The following is a 22,990-nucleotide window of genomic DNA, read 5'->3' on the forward strand; positions in this document are numbered from 1 at the left end:
TTAGAGACCAGCATAGAACGCAAAATTGCATCGCTATTATAAGAAGTTACTTTATTTACTATAATAAATATGGCAGAATTATAACAAGTTTTGTGTTGTCATTCGAGGGAACGTTGAAAAAAAGTTTGCAAATGGAAAGTTTACTGAGTAAGAGGGAAACAAAGCTTAAATAACAATTGTTGAGGGGGGCGGGGGAAATTCGGCGAAGGGGGTCAATATCGGCTAGCGGATATTGTCCTTTCTTAGAAACATAGCGCCTGCAAAAACTCCTAAAATCAAATAAACGCCGGCCCTATCGGGCCAAGTTTGAAATAAACGCCGGGGGCGTTTAATCGAGAAAATACGGTATAGTGCTCGGCAATTTTGTAGGTTTTTAATGATATGAGCAATGCTTGAGCTGCTATATGGCAGCCATTTATACGTAATCACAAGTTTGATGACAAGTATTAACACATGAAAGTGTCAGACTGTTGTCAGCTAAACTATCATTATGTATACAGGCTACAAAGGTTTTTAAAAATCAGGTTTGGTGTGTAAATCTTCAAATGTTATTATGCGAATACTAAGGATACGATTTTGTAAACATGCTACATACAAAGTATTGAAGAATGACAAAAAATATTATGTAGAAGCTACTGGCAAATACATGAACAGTGAGAATTAAATTTTCTTTGCATCTATTTGCGACTTTTTGCAAACGTCCTGGCTCATGATAAAAAACTTAAGATCATTTAATCTCAGCCCCAAGATACGTGTTCTTATTTAAAAATGTATGACCTTAATCTTGTTATAAACAAAAGTATGTTTAATGACCTTTAATGTAATGCCAAGCTGGTAAACAGCACTGAATTAAGAAACCAAACTTTAGTAAAAAACTGACAAAATTGACCCAACATGAAGGAGCCGATCTGAGGAGCTGAACTTCTTTGAGGAGCTACAACTGGAGTGCTCCGATGGTTAGCGCCTTTGCGTTCAGTGAGACATTCTTTCTTCCAAAATGTTCCGATCGGAATGCTGAAATAAGTCTTGTGTTTATCGAAAGATCGTGTCACTTCGGAGAAACTGCAAGTCATGTCTTCGTTGTACGGTTTGCCGTGACATTCCCTGTGTGCAGAATATACGCTGGTAGCTTCCTCGCTGTAGAAGGCTTCCACTCCATGATGGTAAGGACCGTTTATGATACTCAAGGAAGCTACGCTCGGAAAGTGAGGGACCGCGTCATCGTCATTAACAACTCCCCAACTGTTGTTGACAAGTTGGTCGTGTTGCAGAGCATAGTCGTAGTTACCAACTCGAGGCATGCCAAACGTGTACAAGATGATGTTCTTTCGAGGAGCGATGTTGTAATAACTGAGCCATGTACTTGCCAAAGAAGCCATTGCACCTCCTAAAGAATGTCCTGTAACCCAGATCTGATACGATGGGTTCTGCGAAACGAGATCTTTTACTTCCGCCTCCATGCTCGGCCATAACACATCAAAACCTCTCTTCCAGTAGGTTTGAACTTCACCATCGAAGAACGTTACCTTAGGGGCAAACAAGGTTTCTAGAAATTGGGCAAACGCTTGATCAAAATGCTTGGAGCCGCGGAAAGCGACCACAATAACTTTTAATGAATGTGAAACAGCAACATAACCAGAGCAGTCATGATCATTGGCAACATCACAAACCTTTGTAACCACAGTCTGAAGTTGGAAGTTTCCGGTTTCCAAGGAGTTGTCGAGACATTTCTGTTGATGTTCCCGGTCACCAGACTGGTCGTACGCTACAGCTGAAAGAAGTAACATCTTCATCGATAATTCAGGATCGTAATGCGACAATTCGTAATCACAATGGGATTTCTCCACAATGTTTTCCGCCCTCTTGCAAGGGTTTGTTGCTACAGCGCCTGGTGCATGACATTCGTTGTCCCTCTTGCACCATCTACATTCAACGAGCCCCGAACTTACGCAGGCATCGCAGGTCTTGTCATTACAGACGTGTAAACATATCAGGTTTTGCGCATGCGCGTGAGGACTGGACAGAATCATACACGTGTGCTTGTACTGATCTGTACTCGTTAGATACACTGTTAGATAGAATAAAAGTTAGCTTCAGCACACTTGGAATATCTTTACATGGTGTCAGAAGCGGGATTGTGAAGTAGCCAAACATACCATTTAGCTCGATACACTGGAGAAGGTGGAAGAGTGAAGGATTTCCGAACGACACGCGTACGATTGATTCTGACAAGAAGACAACATGGCCGCCAGCGCCTCATTCATTGACAAGGGTCCAAACATGGACTGGAGTACGGATGAAAACCTATACTCACGCTTCAAAATGTGGAAACAACGCTGTGAACTACTCTTTGCGGGGCCGATGGCCAAAATTGACGAAGAAATCCAGTGTAAGCACCTGCTTTACTGGGCCGGTGAGCACGGCTTGGAGCTGTTCGACAGCTGGGGCCTCTCGGCAGACGAACAAAAGAAACTCGAAAACTACTGGAAGAAATTCGAAAACTACGTGAAACCCCACTCAAACGAGTTAATCGCCGCTTGGGAACTTCATAATCTTCGACAAGGTACACTATCGTTGGAAGAATTTATTGCAAAGCTTAGAATCCTTGTCAAAGAAGCCAACTATCCATCGGATCATCATGATCGATTTTTGAGAGACTTCCTTGTACTCGGCATGAATTCAGACCATGTCAGAAAGGAGTGTTTCAAAGAAGGAAATGCTCTAACATTTAGCAAAGCTAGAGAAATGGCAAAAGCAGACGAATCAGCAGACAAGCAGCTTAAGCTAATGAACCCAGTGTCAGCAGTACACCCAGTTAGCTGAACGATGAGAAACCAATTCCCAAGCGACCAGCTGAATGCAGTAGCCGGCGGATCAAGGCAAAACCCAAAAGGCAACAAGTCAGGAAAAACGCAACTCTGCAGGAATTGTGGTTGGGGTCCTCACTCTCGTGAACAGTGCCCAGCAAGAAATGCAACATGTCATTACTGCCAAATGGTGGGACACCTTGCTAAGGTATGCATTTCAAAACTTAAAAAGAAGAATGTGCATGAAATTGAAGCTACTAGTAATAACAATGCCCTAGCTGAGTCAGAGCCTACCCAATCATTAGGTGATTATGTGTTCCTGGGCCCAATTGAAGCAACACCTCTGGCCATGAATGTAAATGTTGTATCCTGTAGAGAGAAGGCTCTGCTCGAAGTCTCCTTGGCATTGAAGCCAGAAGGAAAACAAATGAATGCACTTTGTAAGATAGACTCAGGGGCTGAAACAAACATTATACCTAAGTCCCTATACCAGCAACTAAGCCCTGAGACACTAAGCTTACAACAACCTACAGTGAAGTTAACTGCTTATGGTGGAGCCGAGATCCCAAATCTTGGATCTTGCCAAATATATGTGAAGGGTCCTAACAATCCCAACCCCAGAGTCATCCAAGCAGAAGTTGTTGACGTTGATGGTCCTGCCATAATTGGTAACATGTCTGCACAAGATCTAAACCTCCTAAAGCTCAACTGGCCAGTCACAGCCAGCACAAATGCAACTACCCAGAATGTTGTGCAAAGTGAAAAGCCAATGCCCAATGTACATACTGTTAAACTATTTGACATCAGAGGCAAGCAACACCCCTTCCCACTGACAAAAGACTATCTGTTGAAAGAATATCAGGATGTCTTTACAGGAATTGGCTGCTTCCCAGGACCCCCATACCACATCGAAACTAACCCTGACATTCCCCCAGTACAGCATGCCCCAAGGCAGGTTCCAGTACAACTACAGCAAGCCTACATGGAAGAGCTAGACCAGTTAAAAGAATCCGGAATTCTGGTTGAGGTCCAAAATGAGTATACCCCTTGGGTTAACTCCACTGTGGTTACCATAAAACCCAACGGGTCGATCCGTCTGTGCTTGGACCCTCGGGATCTCAATAAGGCAATCAAACGCAACCCCTATTATGTGAGAACCATAGATGATGTGATACCAAAAGTCAGTGGCTCCACCCACTTCAGTATCCTTGATGCACGCAGCGGATTTTGGCAAGTTGCTCTTGATGAGGAGAGCAGTAGGCTGTGCACCTTTAACACCCCATGGGGAAAGCATAGATGGACAAGGCTTCCATTTGGCCTTACCTGCAGTGGAGATGTGTTTCAAGAAAAAATGGATATGGTCTTTGGCAGACTGGAAGGGCTCAGCGGTATCGCAGATGACACATTTGTCTATGGTACAGGCGAAGCACATCATGATCAGCACATACTAACTGTCCTTGACACAGCAAGAGAGAACAATGTGAGATTTAATCTAGACAAATTCCAGTTTAAAGTGAATGAAGCGTCCTTCTTCGGGCTCACATGGACCCCCGACGGGATCCGCCCTGGCGAAACCAAAATAAAAGCAATCCGTGACATGCCTTCCCCGAAGAACCTTACAGAGCTGCAGTGCTTTTTGGGCATGATTAACTACCTGAATAGGTTCTCACCCATTCTAGCCCAAGTGTCAGAACCTGTGCGACAGCTGATGAAAAAAGATGTACCATTCTTGTGGCAACCGGAACACCAAAGGTCATTCCAGAACCTCAAACAAGCAATCACTGAAGTACTAGTCCTAGCCTATTACGACCCCGAAAAGGAAAACCTTATCCAGTCTGATGCGAGTCTTAAAGGCCTTGGATGTGTCTTGATGCAAGAAGGAAAACCAGTATGCTATGCCAGTCGATCGTTAACTGAAACTGAGTCTCGATACAGTAACATAGAGCGAGAGTTACTTGCTGCCTGTTGGTCGCTTGAAAAGCTTAACCATTACGTGTTTGGTAAGAAGGTGGTCATTGAAACCGACCACAAGCCACACGAAAGTATCTGGAAGAAGAGCATATCAAGCGCTTCACCACGTCTTCAGAGGCTCCTACTTAAAATGTCCAAATACAACGTGGAGATCAGGTACATTCAAGGAAAAAGCAACGTGATAGCAGATGCCCTTTCCAGGATTAGCCACATGGAGCCCCCTGTAGCAGACAACGAAGTCCCCGTGGTCGAACTGGACACGATCTCTCGAACCCTGCCAGCCAGCCCTGCCAAACTAGATGAAATACGAGAGTGCACTGATCAAGACGTTGTACTCAGTCACTTAAAAGATGTCGTGCATCATGGATGGCCAGAATATCCAAATGAATGCCCACAAGACCTGAAAGAGTTCTGGAACTTCAGAGAGGACCTGAGTGTTGAAAATGGCCTCATTCTTAAGGGACACAAACTCGTAATTGCCAGTAAGCTACGCCCACAGATGTTACAAATCATACACCAAGGACATATGGGAACGGAGAAATGTCTCCTGAGAGCAAGGGACAGCCTATTTTGGCCAGGCATATCAAGATACATTAAAGAGATGACAGAGAACTGTCCGACATGCGCACAATTTTCCAAACAGCAACCAAAAGAAGCATTGCATCCACACAATGTACCCAGTTATCCATGGCAGAAGCTTGGATGTGATCTGTTCGACTATCGAGGTGCCGAATACTTAATAGTCGCAGACTATTACAGCAAATACCCCATAATCAGAAAGTTGAGCTCCACGACATCTGCTGCAATAATTAACCACCTCAAATCAATCTTTGCAGAACACGGCATACCAGAAACCCTGGTATCTGACAATGGCCCTCAATACAGCAGCAGGGAATTTGCAGCGTTCTGTGACCAATGGGGTATCAATCACATTACTAGCTCACCAGTGTATCCAAAGAGCAATGGATTTATAGAAAGGATGGTACAAACCGTAAAGAACCTTCTAAGGAAGTCCGAGGCTGCAGGGCAAGACCCATATCTTGCACTCTTATCATACCGGGCCACGTCTGTTAACAGCAACTTACCATCACCAGCCAAGTTGCTGAACAATAGAGAATATCGCACACAACTACCCAGCAGTGGACGACTCCAACGGTCACAAGCAAAAGAATGCCACCAAGATCAGCTGCAGCACCGCCAAGATGTTCAGAAACTGCAGCATGATGGCAAGTCCACACGTGAGCTACAAAAGCTAGTACCAGGCCAACCGGTATCGGTGTTTCAACCAAAAACCAAGACCTGGACTCCCGCGCAAGTGAAAGAGGAAACGAACCACCCAAGATCCTACATTGTAGAGACAAACAGTGGTTCTGAACTAAGGCGCAACAGAATACAGCTAAAACCGTCAGGCCGAGTACCAGCAAGCTTTGAAGGGCAACTGCTCTCTAACCAAGACAACCCACCACAGTCCAGTGCACCTACATCTACATCCCACCAAGTCCCGTCACCAGGATTACCACAGACACCCCAGAAACCAGCTACAGCTGCTGAGGGAAGTCCCGACCAGCATTTGACAACCAGAAGTGGTCGCGTTGTAAAGAAGCCATTACGGCTGGACCTTTAAACGTTGTTAACCAGAACAACTCAGCTTAGCCGTTTGAGAACTTTGTTGCGTTGGATTTAGTTTGAACAATCTTGTGTTGTTTAGGTTCCAATTTATAGGCCAAGTTAGTTTCTTTCACCCGGCAAAGTTTTCAGGGTGGAGATGTAAACATATTAGGTTTTGCGCATGCGCGTGAGGACTTGACAGAATCATACACGTGTGCTTGTACTGATATGTACTCGTTAGATACACTGTTAGATAGAATAAAAGTTAGCTTCAGCACACTTGGAATATCTTTACAAGACGAATGCCTCAACTACGGTGAGTTGTGGAAGGATAACAAAGAAACACAACACCGGACCAAACATGGTTGAAGGGAACTTGAAATGATTCAACTGTCGTGAACTGATGTTCTAGTCTTGACCGCGCCTGACGCATTCAACAGATTATATGCAGTAAACAGGCTTTAGCCTTTTATGTATGGAACCACGTGACTTCCAAACTTTCCTAGAATGTGTCATTAGATTATGCCGTCCTTCTTTTGACAACTTATATAATGAAATGTAGTCTTGAATTTCGGAATAATGATAATCTAAATGACCTTATAAAATCGAAACTCTACCATGCAGATTTCTCAGTGTCTCTAACTCTAATGAAATGTGAAATGTAAATGAAATTGTTTTCTGTAATTAGGGAATGTAAGCAAGAAAGTCATTACAAATGGCAATTTAATACAATATGGGACCGAAACCGAAACTCAAACCACGCCATTTTCAGTTTCCAACTCTAATCCGGGATTTCCCTGAAATTTGAATGTAAATTGCTTCCTGTTATTATGGAAATGCGGGCAACAAAAGTTATTACCTGGCAATCACGTTGAGTAACATGTAAACTCTGAGTAAGAGTTGGGGCAAAAGATTGCTGTACCCAGTAAAAATTCCATTTAACCGACAGCAACCAAAATACGATTGAACTACCGTCCGTGCTGCTAAATACTGTTTTATTTCATGTTAGTTACGCCATCATGATCAAGACTTAACTGATGCGACAGAAGAGAATATTTTGTTTGTTTAATCTGGCTCAGCGCCCACATTTTCTTTTTCCATAGTAACTGTAGGCATGTTAAGATTTACTTGATTAATCTTTTTTTTCGGAAATTCTATCTTCTGTCCAGCCCTAGACCTATAAAAAGTACTTTTCGAAAGCACCCACGGCTTCCTATGTCAGCTATGTGTTGTTTTTAACTGAAAAGATTCTATCTTTCTACTGAAACAAAACTATGTTTAATGTAATGAGAAGCTGGTAAACAATTGACGAAGTTGAGCTACAATATACGAGCCACTCTTCTTGGGTGATCCGATGTTTCGCATCTTTTATGCGTTCAGTGAACACAGTTTTTCTTCCAGAATGTTCCGACTGGAATGCTGAAATAAATTTTATGTTTCTCGATAGATCGCGTTACTTCGGAGAAACTGCAAGTAGCATCTTCGTTGAAAGGTTTGCCGTGACATTCCTTGTGTGGAGAGTTTACGCTGGTAGCTTCCTGACTGTAGAAAGCTTCCACTCCGTGATGGTAGGGACCGTTTAGGACGCTCACAGAAGCAACCGATGGGAAGTGAGGGATTGCATCATCATCATTAACAACTCTCCAACTGTTGTTGACAAGTTGGTCGTGTTGCAGAGCATAGTCGTAGTTACCAACTCGAGGCATGCCAAACGTGTACAAGATGTTGTTCTTACGAGGAGCGATTTTATAATAACTGAGCAATGTACTTGCCAAAGAAGCAATTGCACCTCCTAAGGAATGTCCTGTAACCCAGATCTGATACGATGGATTCTGCGAAACGAGAGTTTTTACTACCGCCTCCATGCTCGGCCATAACGTGTCAAAACCTCTCTTCCAGTAGGTTTGAACCTGGCCATTCAGAAATGGTGTTTTGGGTGCAACTAGAGTCTCCACGAATTCATAAAACGCTTGGCCCAAATCCTCAGTGCCGCGGAAGGCCACCACAATAACTTGCATGGAACGCGAAATCGCAACATAGCCAGCACAGTTGTGGTCAGCAAAGTCACAGTTCTTCGTAACTACAGTCTGAAGTTGGAACTTGTCAGATGACAGGGCGTTGTCGAGGCACTCTTGAGGATGCCCTGGGTCGTACGCTGCCGCTGAGAGAAGCAACATCTTCATCGATAATCCAGTATCATAATGCGACAGTTCGTCAGCACAATGAGATTTCTCTACAATATTTTCCGCTCTGCTACAAGGGTTGGTTGCAACAGCGCCTGGTGCATGGCATTCGTTGTCCCTCTTGCACCATCTACACTGAATGAACCCTGAGCTCACGCAGTCTTCGCAGGTCTTGGCGCTACAAAAGGCCCCAACTACGGTGAGGTGTGGAAGGATAACAAAAAAGCATAACACTGGACCAAACATGATCGAAGGGAACTTGAAATGATTTAACTTCCGTGGATGTTCTAGTCTTGACCTTGCCTAAGGCACTCAATATATTATATGCAGTAAACAGGCCTTAGCCTGTATGGACTGATGTGACTTCCGTACTTTCCCAGAATGTGTCATTATAAAACTATTTATGACCCTAATTTTGACAACTTAAAATGAAAGGTAGTCTTGAATTTCGGTATAATGATAAGTTAAAAGACCTTGTGAAATCAAAACTCGACCATGCAACAGACCATGCAAGTGTCAAACTCTAATGAAATGTGAAATGTGAAGGGACTTGCTTCCTGTAATTATGGAAATGTGAGCAAGAAAGGCTTTACGGCCGGTAATTTAATACAATATGGGACCGAAACCGAAACTTAAACCACGCAATTTTCAGTTTCCAAATCTAACCGGGATTTCCCTGAAATTTGCATGTAAATTATAATGCTTCCTGTAATAATGGAAATGTGAGCAACAAACGTTATTACCGCCGGCAATTTAAATATGGGACCCAAAAACGAAACTCAGACCACGCAATTTTCAGTTTCCAACTATCCCGGGGTTTCTAATACAACGTTCTCGCGTTGTCGGAGAAAGAAGATCGAGGCGCCTGAGGAGGAGGCCGGGACTGAAAACCGAAACTCTGACCATGCAATTTTCAGTTTAGATCAAGCTCTTAATCCGGTATTTCCCTGAAATTTAAATTTACCGTCTTTTCCCGATTGCACGCCCCCGGTGTTTATTTCAAACTTGACCTGGTGGACCCGGCGTTTGTTTGACTCTGCAGTTTATTCTTGCCCTGTATTTATTAAGCAACGGTTTTTAATCATTAATTTTGACAGACATGTATCTTTCCATTGTACCTGCCACTTATTTTTCCTCGAAAAAATGAAACTCAGCAGCCGTCACATAGAACAACATCTCTGAGAAAATAAGAACTTTAACTTCTCTTCCACTCTTCTGTAAAGGCGTCCGCGGACTTAAGTTTTAAGTAATACTTATTAGCTAAGTTTATTGGATAGGTTTTTTTTTCCCTTATACTCTTACTTTGTGTATCTTGTAAATAGTTTTATTTATTTTAGTTTCTCGGCAAATTAGCAATTTTTGTATTTGCTAGTGGCCCAACAAGCCTCGTCAACCCGAGATTAAATAAAGTTATGTGTTTATGTATGTATGTTTGAGGGGCTTATTTATGACTCCATCTTTGAGACCGGGCGTTTATTCGGGACTTGGCGTTAAATTGAGAAAATACGGTTAATTACTTGCTGTAACTATGGAAATGCGAGTAAAAAGTTATTACCGGGAACAATCGGGATCAATTTAGGTTTCTGGGAAACGCTCACCTATTCCTCCCCAAACCTAACATTAACCCTTACTTATCGCTTTGGGCAAAATGTTAGGTTTGGGAAGGGGTAGGTGAGCAGTTCCCAGAAACCTAAATTGATCCAACAATCGTTGGGGTAAAAGATTGCTGAACACAATAAAATCCCATAACACCGACTACTAACCAATAGCCCAATTTCGATATTTTAAAAAATTCAGCCTAAAACAATAGACATCACAACGATGCTCTGGGGAATAAACCCCACAAACTCTATAGTTTAGTCCCCGGAGCCTCGTCTTGAGGTCTATTGTTTTAGGCTGAATTTGAATATATCGAAATTGGGTTATTATTTATCAGCTGAATTCCATCAAGACTTTATACGACAGAAGAGAACATTTCAGTTGTTGAGTGAATCTGGTTTCTCTCCATAATAGCTATATGTTTACTTCATAAATTATATTTCCTTTTCAGAAAATTATATCTTCCTTTCAGCCCTAGACCTCAAAATATTTTTTTCGAAAACTGAAAAGATTCTATCTGGTCTGGTGTTTTGCCCATATTAATATTTTCCTAGTCGAAATGAAAAAGGATTATTTTAATGTAAAAGGATCTTCTACGTTTTAAAAAACGTTTGAAGTTCACTCAATTCAAGCTCACGATGCCGATATGATATTATTGCCAAAACTTCCCACGTGATTGGGTTTCTAGTTCCTTCTGGCAACGTTTTCAGTTTCGTCACTCGGTGTTTCAATGAAATTATCCCTATAACAGACCCAGCCTTTTAAAAACATAACACAATGTGTCTAAAATTGCTGTTTATATAACCGAATTCGAAAACGCTTCGTAGCCAATGAAGGACCCGGACGGAGAAACATGAGCAGGCGTGATTATTCCGATTCACTTTCGAACCAATACAATACATCAAATTGACAGGCGTTGTTCAATATAAGGCTCGTTACATCAAGTGAAACATCTCGCGTTGCTTTACATTCAGAGTGAGAGTGGTGAGGTATCAATCCCGACGGGAAAATGTTTCGCTATTTTGAACTTGGCTTGGTCATCTTTCTAACACAACTGATCATAGTCGTGGCCTTCCTCTGTAACGACAACAATTGCGAAGACTGCGTGAACTCGCGATTCATTCAGTGTAGATGGTGCAAGAGGGATAACAAATGTCGCACGCCCTTTGCTGATGCGAAAAGCCCTTGCAGCAGAGCAGAAACCATTGTACAGAAATCTCATTGTGCTGACGAAGTGTCACGTTACGATCCTGAATTATCGATGAAGATGTTGCTTCTTTCAGCGGTAGCGTACGACCCGGTACATCCTCAAGAATGCCTCGACAACTCCCTGTCATCTGACAAGTTCAAACTTCAGACTGTAGTTTCGAGGAAGTGTGACATCTTCGGAAACGAATGTTCTGGCTTTGTTGCGGTTTCGCATGCCGTGAAAGCTATCGTTGTCGCATTTCGTGGCTCTGTGAAGTTTGAGCAAGCGATTGCGGAGTTCTTCGAATCCCTACTTTCCCCTGAGACTGAATTTCTTAAAGGTAAAGTTCAAAGCTACTGGAAGAGAGGCTTCGAGGAGTTATGGCAGTCGGGCATGGAGGCGGAAGTGAAAGCTCTCGTTTCGAAGTATCCGTCATATCAGATCTGGGTTACAGGGCATTCTTTAGGAGCTGCGCTGGCTTCGTTGGCAAGTACATGGCTCGCTTATTACAACATCGCTCCTCCTAAGAACATCATCTTGTACACGTATGGCATGCCTCGAGTTGGTGACTACGACTATGCTCTGCAACACGATCAACTTGTCAACAACAGTTGGAGAGTTGTTAATGACAACGACTTGATCCCTCATTTTCCAATTGTGATCGGGGTGCCGAAAAAACTCTCCGGTCCTTATCATCACGGCGTGGAGGTTTTCTACAGCGAAGAGGCAATCAGCGTAAATTCTACGCACAGAGAATGTCACGGAAAACCAATCAATGAAGACGCCACATGCAGCTTTTCGGAGAAGCAGCTCTCTATCGAACGACACTTGAACTACTTTAGTGTTGAAGTTGCATCGTTCTGGTTGACAAATTGTGTTCACCGTACAACGCGCAAGAAACCAGAAGCAGCTGAGAGCTCCAAAAAAAGAAGGCGTTTAAGTCCGAGAAATTAGTAGGTAGGGAGGGCCGGGGTACAAATCAGGTGTCACGAAAACTGATTGAACGGAAATTTCACGTTTTAGTCTGGTTCATAATCGTTTATTTTATAGAGGAATTAAAAGGATTTGTATTTCTCAAACTCATTAATAATTCATCTAGTTAAAACAAAGGAAATCAGAACCGTGACGGAGTTTGAAAATCTGATCTTAATTAGCATAGATTTTGACGATTTTATTTTTCCGTTTTCGTTGTAGTTTTAGTTTCGATTGAGAAGATATATCAACCACTCGACAGAGTGTTTCATCACATTTCATCATCACATTTAATAGAAACACGAAAATTACAAAATTGGGAAAACATGCCTGTCAAAATGCCGTTGCTATGGTGACGTCAAGTTCCTGACACAACAACTCACCCTACCAAATTATTTCCAGATAAACTTTAGATAAACTCGCAAAGTTTGGTAGCGTTTGGTTGAATCTTGAAAAAGTTATAGGCGTTCAAAGTCAGCGAGGGCACGTTCCGTCCCTCCCAGTCTGGATAGGGTTAAAATCAATGAAATTTCGTGAAATATTTGTTTGTCCTGGTTTATAGACAAATACTATTATGCCGATTAGTGAAACCAAGTCAAAGTACAAAATTTAGAATGAAATGCTGTAATTTAGACTGTTCACAGCCCTATATTTTCCTTTTTAAGCGATGACGTAGTCGAGCTTTATGCCGGAGCCCTTGGATCGGTTCTGTCGTTCTCGTTCGAACAACCGAATAGGACTGGGAACTAACTACAGAGAGAACAAAGATTAAGTTTAGCACAACAAGAAATCGCCGCGAAGAACACAAAGCAAAATACTTCTGGGAAGTTAAAAAGGACTAATAAAAGATATGAACGAAAGAGACAAATTATATTTGACAAATTCTATTAGATTCAGTAAACAGACAGATGTACAATTGACCTGTGTAAAGGAGAATAATGCGCCAGATAAAAGAAATATGTTGCTTTTGTTTCGGGGTTACTGTCCCTTCTTCTGTGGAATAAATTGAAATGCCAGTTGATTTTTTTCCACCGAAGAAGGGACAGAAACCCTGAAACGTATGGAACATATTTCTTTTATCTGGCGCCATGTTCACCATTTAAAATCAGCATATAAAATCACTGTTTACATGCGCTACGCAGTCACTCGAAATCATACAATGGGTCTGTGTGGTCCGGTCAGAGACAGAACTTGACCTTGCATATCCGGTCGCTCGCGATAGGTATCGTGTATCGTAGATTAGATGTCACGCTATAAGGTAACGCAACTAGAATAAAACGCATAGCTTGAAGAAAGTTTTTTTTTTTTTTTTTTTCCCCCCATTTTTCTAACGAGGTACAATAAGCACATAACCATTACAAATGGAAAAATGTATGGTGCAAAGATAATATAGGCAGTGACCGAAAAGTATCCGTAAAGCGAGGCAAACTTTGTATGAGAGCGTTTCACTTGGGTCACAGAAAAAAGTGTCCATTGTCTGTTATTAACTTAATGTTAGAGAAAATGTATGGACAAACAAAACTGTTCGTATTAAGCGGGCGCCGTAAAGCGGTGTTCCACTGAACTTAGACTATACTTTAAGCTCTAGTGTGAAGCCAAGTATTGTCTAGAGTAAAAACAAAAAAAAGCAATGTAATTAGAGTCCAGTAATCTTATTATTGTCCTGTATCTTTTCAGATTTTTGTAAATTCACTCAACCGAACATTTATTCTTATAAACTAACTTGACACTGGGACTTGTTAGCCGAACATTGTTTATTATAACTTCAGACGTATACAACAAACTAACAAAAAAAGCAATTGTAAATTTGGTTCTGCACTTTAGCCTAGGATCAATAAAAATGACACTTGATTTTCGATTGGAAAACGTTGCTTCGGGCCGTGTTGAGAATAACATAGATTTTCCAATGCGTATGCATGCTGTGTTTGGTAAACACCGAGACTTACCTTGTCTATTTCGTATTTTCAATGTTCATGAAATATTCGTATTCACAGTTAATCGTCTTTTCTTTTATTCGTTTACGACTCCAGGAGTACGATAGCGAAGTATGATCACTTATGACGGGGGGTCAAAATTCGCGAAGGGGGGACAAAATCCGCTAGCAAATATTGACTCTCGGGGGGACAAAATCCAGGGGGGACAAAATCGGCTAGGACACCGGGTTCGATCCCGCACCCGGCGTCATATGTGGGTTAAGTTTGTTATTGGTCTTCTTCCGGCTTGCTCCGTGGGTTTTTCTCCGGGTTTTTCTCCGGGTTCTCCGGTTTTCCTCCCTCCCTAAAAATAAACACTTTTTAATTCTAATTCGATCGGGAATCCGAGGGCCACAGGTTTGTTAGTCGAAAGACTACTACGTGCTACCCTCGTAAAATAAAGAAGATTTATTTATTTATTTATTTATTTATTTTTATAGATTTCACTGTTTTGCCTTTCATATATATTTTTAGCGCATGCGCATACGCCGTTAGAATGTACGTTGTGTAAGGTTTCTGTGGAACTTTTTAATAGCATTCTATGGATAACGGGACCCAGAACACGATTCAGCCCGCCATAATAAAGTAAGTAAACAGTGTAAATGTACGGGGGCGGATCCAGGGGGGGGGGTGGATTGGGTGGCTAGCCACCCCCCTTGATCCACCAGGAAAATGAAAATAAACACATTAAAATAGCAAATAAGGGCAATGACACTGGGTAAGGGGGAAAAGGTGTTAATATTTTTAGCTAAAGTAAATTTGACATATTTGTTAACATCCACCTTCCTTAGCCAGGCGGCCGTTCAAAGTATTAAGGACGGCCACTTTTCCGAAACAGGAGATTTTCGACAGCCTGTTTTACGAACTTCTGTGCTTGATGTAACAAAACATGTGGTATAATTTAAAAAAATTACATTCTTTTAAGCTTTCAAGAGTTGCTTTAGCCTTGCTGGCATGATTTTCTTCTCCATATTAATCTTGTTAGTAAGTTTTCTTACCGTTTTCTTCGCATCAAAGCGATTTCGATTCTCAAGCAAAGCCGCTATTCTAAAAGCATTGACTTACCAAAATGTCCCCATGCCACTTTGACAAGAGCTAAAACTTTCCTCGCACGTGGGTGAGCAAAACAACGCATTCCTTTGTGAAAGTTCGTGGCTTTTCAACTTCAAATTTCAATCACTATTCATAATATAAGAACTAGAGTTTTTGTCCCAAATATAAAACAGACTGAAGTCGACACGCCCCCTTAAGACGTAGAAAGGAAAACGGTTACTTGTTTTTTCGCATGAAGCAAAGAACATTTTCGAAACTAAAATTACATCATGTGGGTAATTTTCTGCGAAAGATCTAGAGCTGAGGTATTTTTTCTTGTCACTGACGACACATACCAGTCTTGTGTAAAGGAGCTGAGAGATTTGATTTGGAAAGATATCGTTGAAAAGATCTTGTTAATGATCTGAAAGCATTGTTTAAAAAAAGGAGGAACCAATAACTTTGCTTTCCAGCTCAGAACAAATTTCCTTCTCCGAAAACGATACCTACGAAATATACTGAAACTTCTGACGCAGTAAAGGTCACAAGTTGCGCATTATATTACTTTGTTTCAGCGGCGATAGTAATGAATATTCACGCCTCTGAGAATGAATGCTTGCTAATGAATTTTTTAAATTCGTAGTTGGAATATTTACCGTCTAAGATTTAAGAAATTGTTCAACAAATAGTTCATCACATTATTCTTTAGGGGGAAAATTGCATGACGAGGTCGAGGGTGGGGCGGGAGGTAACGTTAACTGGAGTCTTTTCGCAGAAAGCTGTACGTTTCCCCCATTTGAGAGTTTTGGAGGTAACTGTATTAATTGTGAACGTTTTGATTCGAACTTCATAGCCAGAGAAACAAGTCGAATTAAGTGCAACTTGTGTGCGTGCGAGTATCATGTGAAATCTGTAAGGAAAACTTATAAGCATGATCTCGTAAATGAATTTCAGCTGAAACTTAAAGTGCCTATGAAGTAAAAAAAGGGTTTTGCTTTTTTTGGTAGCTTATTATGTCTCGGCTTCTGTCCGAAAAGCTAAAAAAAAGGATAATGTCAAAGAGAGAGAAATCGGACTTTTTGCCGCCTAAAGTGCCCTCAGTAGGCCAAAACAGTGGGCCCGGAGACTGGATACGAATTTGGCTCGGATGACGTAGTTAGTGGTTCCACGGATCAATTTTCACTTAGATTTTGTTGATACACAGTGGAGGTTTGGATTAAGACATTGTGCTAGCCGGCTGGCTCTCAGTTTTACCCACCCATGACTTAAATTCAGCATTTCTACGTGACAGCTTTGCACAATAAAACGTAAGTATTTTATTCAAGCTTCACATGGAACTAAACTGTGGACACCAGTGACCCGTCATTACACGTCCGATTGTTAACGAGCTGTTTACAGAAACAAGGAAATATCCTTATAGCGATAACTATACATACACAAATTGTAACTGAACTTAGTACTCAAAATAAAATATAGTGCTCAGCAATTTTGTAGGTTGTTAATGATATGAGCAATGCTTAAGCTGCTATATGACAGCCATTTATACGTAATCACAAGTTTGATTACAAGTATTACAAAGTGTCAGCTAAACTATCATTATGTATACAGGCTACAAAGGTTTTTAAAAATCAGGTTTGGTGTGTAAATCTTCAAATGTTATTATGCGAATACTAAGGCTACGATTTTGTAAACATGCTACATACAAAGTATTGAAGTATGACAAAAAATATTACGTAGAAGCTACTGGCAAATACATGAACAGTGAGAATTAAATTTTCTTTGCATCTATTTGCGACTTTTTGCAAACGTCCAGGCTTATTATAAAAAAAACTTAAGATAATTTAATCTCAGCCCCAAGATATGTGTTCTTATTTAAAAATGTATAACCTTAATCTTTCTATAAGCAAAAGTATGTTTAATGACCTTTAATGTAACGCCAAGCTGGTAAACAGCACTGAATTGAGAAACCAAACTTTAGTAAAAAACTGACAAAATTGACCCAACATGTAGGAGCCGATCTGAGGAGCTGAACTTCTTTGACGAGCTACAACTGGAGTGCTCCGATGGTTAGCGCCTTTGCGTTCAGTGAGACAATCTTTCTTCCAAAATGTTCCGATCGGAATGCTGAAATAAGTCTTGTGTTTATCGAAAGATCGTGTCACTTCGGAGAAACTGCAAGTCATGTCTTCGTTGTACCATTTGCCGTGACATTCCCTGTGTGCAGAATATACGCTGGTAGCTTCTTCGCTGTAGAAGGCTTCCACTCCATGATGGTAAGGACCGTTTATGATACTCAAGGAAACTACGCTCGGAAAGTGAGGGACCGCGTCATCGTCATTAACAACTCTCCAACTGTTGTTGACAAGTTGATCGTGTTGCAGAGCATAGTCGTAGTTACCAACTCGAGGCATGCCAAACGTGTACAAGATGATGTTCTTCCGAGGAGCGATGTTGTAATAACTGAGCCATGTACTTGCCAAAGAGGCCATTGCACCTCCTAAAGAATGTCCTGTAACCCAGATCTGATACGATGGGTTCTGCGAAACGAGATCTTTTACTTCCGCCTCCATGCTCGGCCATAACACATCAAAACCTCTCTTCCAGTAGGTTTGAACTTCACCATCGAAGAACTTTACCTTAGGGGCAAACAAGGTTTCTAGAAATTGGGCAAACGCTTGATCAAAATGCTTGGAGCCGCGGAAAGCGACCACAATAACGTTCAATGTATGGGAAACAGCAACATAACCAGAGCAGTCATGATCATTGGCAACATCACAAACCTTTGTAACCACACTCTGAAGTTGGAAGTTTCCGGTTTCCAAGGAGTTGTCGAGACATTTCTGTTGATGTTCGCGGTCACCAGACTGGTCATACGCTACAGCTGAAAGATACAACATCTTCATCGATAATTCAGGATCGTAACGCGACAATTTGTCATCACAATGAGATTTCTCCAAAATGTTTTCCGCCCTCTTGCAAGGGTTTGTTGCTACAGCGCCTGGTGCATGACATTCGTTGTCCCTCTTGCACCATCTACATTCAAGGAGCCCCGAGCTTACGCAGGCATCGCAGGTCTTGTCATTACAGACGAATGCCTCGACTACGGTGAGTTGTGGAAGGATAACAAAGAAACACAACACCGGACCAAACATGGTTGAAGGGAACTTGAAATGATTCAACTGTCTTGAACTGATGTTCTAGTCTTGACCGCGCCTGACGCATTCAACATATTATATGCAGTAAACAGGCTTTAGCCTTTTATGTATGGAACCACGTGACTTCCAAACCTTCCTAGAATGTGTCATTAGATTATGCCGTCCTTATTTTGACAACTTGTAATGAAAGGTAGTCTTGAATTTCGGTATAATGATAATCTAAATGACCTTATGAAACTTGGCGAAGCTCTACCATGCAGATTTTTCAGTGTCGAACTCTATAATGAAACGTGAAATGTAAATGAAATTGTTTTCTGTAATTAGGGAATGTAAGCAAGAAAGTCATTACAAATGGCAATTTAATACAATATGGGACCGAACCCAAAAACTCAAACCACGCAATTTTAAGAATCCGGGATTTCCCTGAAATTTGAATGTAAATCGCTTCCTGTTATAATGGAAATGCGGGCAACAAAAGTTATTACCGCCGGCAATCATCGTTGAGTAACATGTAAACTCTGAGTAAGAGTTGGGCCAAAAGATTGCTGTACCCAGTAAAAATCCGGTGTTTGCAGAACGCAGAATGCAGAACGCAGAACGCAAAATGCAGAATGCATAATAAGAGAATATATTGTGTTACCTTCACCATTATTGAAAGCTAACCGTAAACAGGCTAACCAAAGTGCGTACTAGGCTAACCGGAGTGAACGCCATTATGATCAAGACTTAACTGATGCGACAGAAGAGAATATTCTGTTTGTTTATTTTGGCTCAGCGCCCACATTTTCTCTTTCCACAGTAACTGTAGGCATGTTTAGATTTACTTGATTAATCTTTTTTTCGGAAATTCTATCTTCTTTCCAGCCCTAGACCTATAAAAAGTACTTTTCGAAAGCACCCACGGCTTCCTATGTCAGCTATGTGTTGTTCCTAACTGATCAGATTCTATCTTTCTCAGTCTTTCTACTGTAACAAAACTATGTTTAATGTAATGAGAAGCTGGTAAACAATTGACGAAGTTGAGCTACAATATACGAGCCACTCTTCTTGGGTGATACGATGTCTCGCATCTTTTATGTGTTCAGCGAACACAGTTCTTCTTCCAGAATGTTCCGACTGGAATGCTGAAATAAGTTTTATGTTTCTCGATAGATCGCGTTACTTCGGAGAAACTGCAAGTAGCATCTTCGTTAAACGGCTTGCCGTGACATTCCTTGTGTGGAAAATTTACGCTGGTAGCTATCTGACTGTAAAAAGCTTCCACTCCGTGATGGTAGGGACCGTTCAGGACGCTCACAGAAGCAACCGATGGGAAGTGGGGGATTGCATCATCGTCATTAACAACTCTCCAACTGTTGTTGACAAGTTGGTCGTGTTGCAGAGCATAGTCGTAGTTTCCAACTCGAGGCATGCCAAACGTGTACAAGATGATGTTCTTTCGAGGAGCGATGTTGTAATAACTGAGCCATGTACTTGCCAAGGAGGCTATAGCACCTCCTAAGGAATGTCCTGTAACCCAGATCTGATACGATGGATTCTGCGAAACGAGAGTTTTTACTTCCGCCTCCATGCTCGGCCACAACGTGTCAAAACCTCTCTTCCAGTAAGTTTGAACCTGGCCATTCAGAAATGGAGTTTTCGGGGCAAGTAGAGACTCCACGAATTCATAAAACGCTTGGCCCAAATCCTCAGTGCCGCGGAAAGCCACCACAATAACTTGCATGGAACGCGAAATTGCAACATAGCCAGCACAGTTGTGGTCAACAAAGTCACAGTTCTTCGTAACGACAGTCTGAAGTTGGAACTTGTCAGATGGCAGGGAGTTATCGAGGCACTCTTGAGGATGCTCTGGGTCGTATGCTGCCGCTGAGAGAATCAACATCTTCATGGATAATCCAGTATCGTAATGACAGTTCGTCAGTACAATGAGATTTTTCTACAACGTTTTCCGCTCTGCTACAAGGGTTGGTTGCAACAGCGCCTGGTGCATGGCATTCGTTATCCCTCTTGCACCATCTACACTGAATGAACCCTGAGCTCACGCAGTTTTCGCAGGTCTTGGCGCTACAAAAGGCCCCAACTACCGTGATTTGTGGAAGGAAAACAAATACACATAACGCTGGCCCAAACATGATCGAAGGGAACTTGAAATGATTCAACTGCCGTGGATGTTCTAGTCTTGATCTCGCCTAAGGCACTAAACATATTATATGCAGTAAACAGGCCTTAACCTGTATGGACTCATGTAACTTCGGAACTTTCCCAGAATGGTCATGAGATATGTATGGTTCTAATTTTGACAACTTGTAGTGAAAGGTAGTCTTGAATTTCGGAATAACGAAAATCTAAATGACCTTATGCAACAGACCATGCAAATGTTGAATAATGAAATTTGAAATCTGAATGAAATTGCTTCCTGTAAATATGAAAATGTTAGCAAGAAAGTCATGATTACGACCGGCAATTTAATTCAATACAATATGTGACCGAAACCGAAACTCAAACCACGCAATTTTCAGTTTCAAACTCTAATCCGGGATTTCCCTGAAATTTGAATGTAAATTGCTTCCTGTTTTGATGGAAATCATCATTAATGTGAGCAACAAACGTTATTACTGCCGGCGATCATCGTTGAATGACCTTGAATAACATGTAAACTCTGAGTACGAGTTGGGGTAAAAAATTGCTGTACACAGTAAAATCCCATGTAACCGACAACAACCAGAACACGATTGAAATTGTCCGTCCGTGCTGCTAATTACTGTTTTATTTCGTGTTATTTACGCCATCATGATCAAGACTTAAATGTTTGGCTTTAGCACTTATTGTCTCTTTCCATATAGTGGCTTGCTGACATGTTTAGATTTACTTATTCAATGATATTCGTTTCGAAAATTTTTCTATCTTCTGTCTAGCCTTAGACCTATAAAGAGTAATCAGTGGAAAAAAATCGGAACGGTTCAGCAAAAAAAAGGTCCAAATTTTGGCTTATCCGCATGCCCCAAAGTAAAATGTTGTACATTTCTACATGGAAATTTCATCAAAAACTTACTGCAGTCTCAGAAAGTGCATTTCTAGCAAAGTTTAGAGAAATTTAGGACCGTAGAGCCAATAAAAACAATTAACAGTTAAGAAAACGTGTTTTTGGAGTAATTTCAGCATACTAAGGGTTAAACTAAAAAAGATTATCTTATAGCTTACGCTTAAGACAAGTCTGTTGTTTTGCCCATATTAAACATTTTAAAGTTTTGAATAATAACTTATGTATTAAAATTTATAGCTTGTTATTGTTTAAACTGAAAAGATTCTATTTTATTGCTTTCGCCCACGTTTGGTATTTTGCCCATATTAATCATTTTAAAGGTTCGAATAATCGCTCAGTCTAACTTGTTGTTTGTAAAAACCATCTTGACACTGCAAAGTTCAGTAATAACGAATCAATCAGGGTCGGTCAGGGTTTTAGGTATACGTTATACAGGACTTAGAGGGGGTATTTTAGATTGGGTATACAGTAGTTTTACGCTAAAAATTGGGCCTTCATGGGTATAAAGTATACTTTGTTTTTCCAAATTTTGGTATTTCCATGATTTTGAGGTGAAATTTTGGCTATAGTGGGTACAGGTTTTTCAAAAATACTGGTATACCACTTACCCCCCTGGCCGAACGTGATGAATGAAACGATGTCAATACCAAACTGCTGAATTTTAAGGTAAAGAACTGTTGACTATGTTTACTGAGATTTTAGTTTCAAACACTTCAACCCGCGCTGAGAGTTCTCCGAGGTCTAACGTAATTTGTTGGCTATCATATTTGTTCAGGTGCTGAGGTATAACTGAGACAAAACATTTAAATAAAGATTTTAGTTTTTCACGGAGTCTCAACAGATACGGAGGAAAGGTTTACACGGTTTTAGCTATTTTTTACGATTTTTAAGTCAGCTTTTAACCTTGATGAAATGAGTAAGAGTGCATGTAATAATCAAAATGTATATTAAAAGGATCTTAAAACTTTAGAAGTTTACTCAATTTAAGCTTACGATACCGATACGATATTATTGCCAGAACTTTAAACGTGGTTGGGCTTCTAGCTTCTTCTGACAACGTTTTCAGTTTCGTCTGTCGGTGTTCGGTGTTTCAGTTCAATTCTCCTTATAACAAACCCCGCCCTTTAAAAACGTAACGATGTGTCTAAACCGAATTCAAAAATGTTTGATAACGAATTCGAGCGGCCCTGACGAAAAAACATTACCAAGATAAACCGTTCCGCTTTTAAGTGCTGGCCCAAGCTATAACAAATTACTTTCAAAAAGTAACTTGAAATTATTTCATGGAATAATTTATTCAATTCAGTTTCGAACCAATACAATTCATTGGCGTGCGATGCTCAATACAAGGCGCGTATCATCAAGTGAAACAGCAATTAATCTCATTGTTTTGTTCACTGGACTGTCTTTGTCCTTTGTGATTGGCCAGAATGATAATTTTGGTTTTGGTTTTACGAC

The 22,990-nt window shown here is 41.0% G+C and overlaps 4 protein-coding genes and 1 pseudogene across 4 annotated transcripts; 1 reads left to right on the top strand and 4 right to left on the bottom strand.

The window, feature by feature from the left end:
* On the bottom strand, positions 1-2,135 carry LOC144651252 (lipase ZK262.3-like). The gene has a single exon (XM_078511186.1). It carries the CDS (start codon positions 2,028-2,030, stop codon positions 816-818), a length of 1,215 nt encoding a protein of 404 aa, XP_078367312.1. The 5' UTR covers positions 2,031-2,135; the 3' UTR covers positions 1-815.
* A 5,227-nt stretch (positions 2,136-7,362) lies between these two features.
* LOC144651268 (lipase ZK262.3-like) lies at positions 7,363-9,082 on the bottom strand. The gene has a single exon (XM_078511203.1). It carries the CDS (start codon positions 8,813-8,815, stop codon positions 7,763-7,765), a length of 1,053 nt encoding a protein of 350 aa, XP_078367329.1. The 5' UTR covers positions 8,816-9,082; the 3' UTR covers positions 7,363-7,762.
* A 1,902-nt stretch (positions 9,083-10,984) lies between these two features.
* Positions 10,985-14,064, top strand: LOC144649204 (lipase ZK262.3-like). Its single transcript, XM_078508663.1, has 2 exons — positions 10,985-12,331; positions 12,418-14,064. Exon 1 carries the CDS (start codon positions 11,178-11,180, stop codon positions 12,309-12,311), a length of 1,134 nt encoding a protein of 377 aa, XP_078364789.1. The 5' UTR covers positions 10,985-11,177; the 3' UTR covers positions 12,312-12,331; positions 12,418-14,064.
* A 2,562-nt stretch (positions 14,065-16,626) lies between these two features.
* Positions 16,627-18,494, bottom strand: LOC144649201 (lipase ZK262.3-like). Its single transcript, XM_078508659.1, has one exon. It carries the CDS (start codon positions 18,484-18,486, stop codon positions 17,260-17,262), a length of 1,227 nt encoding a protein of 408 aa, XP_078364785.1. The 5' UTR covers positions 18,487-18,494; the 3' UTR covers positions 16,627-17,259.
* A 1,076-nt stretch (positions 18,495-19,570) lies between these two features.
* On the bottom strand, positions 19,571-20,622 carry LOC144649202 (lipase ZK262.3-like; annotated as a pseudogene).
* Between the last annotated feature and the right edge of the window lie 2,368 nt (positions 20,623-22,990).

This window comes from Oculina patagonica, chromosome 4 (genome assembly GCF_052425735.1).
Source record: "Oculina patagonica isolate OP01 chromosome 4, crgOcupat, whole genome shotgun sequence".
NCBI classification, from domain to species: domain Eukaryota; kingdom Metazoa; phylum Cnidaria; class Anthozoa; order Scleractinia; family Oculinidae; genus Oculina; species Oculina patagonica.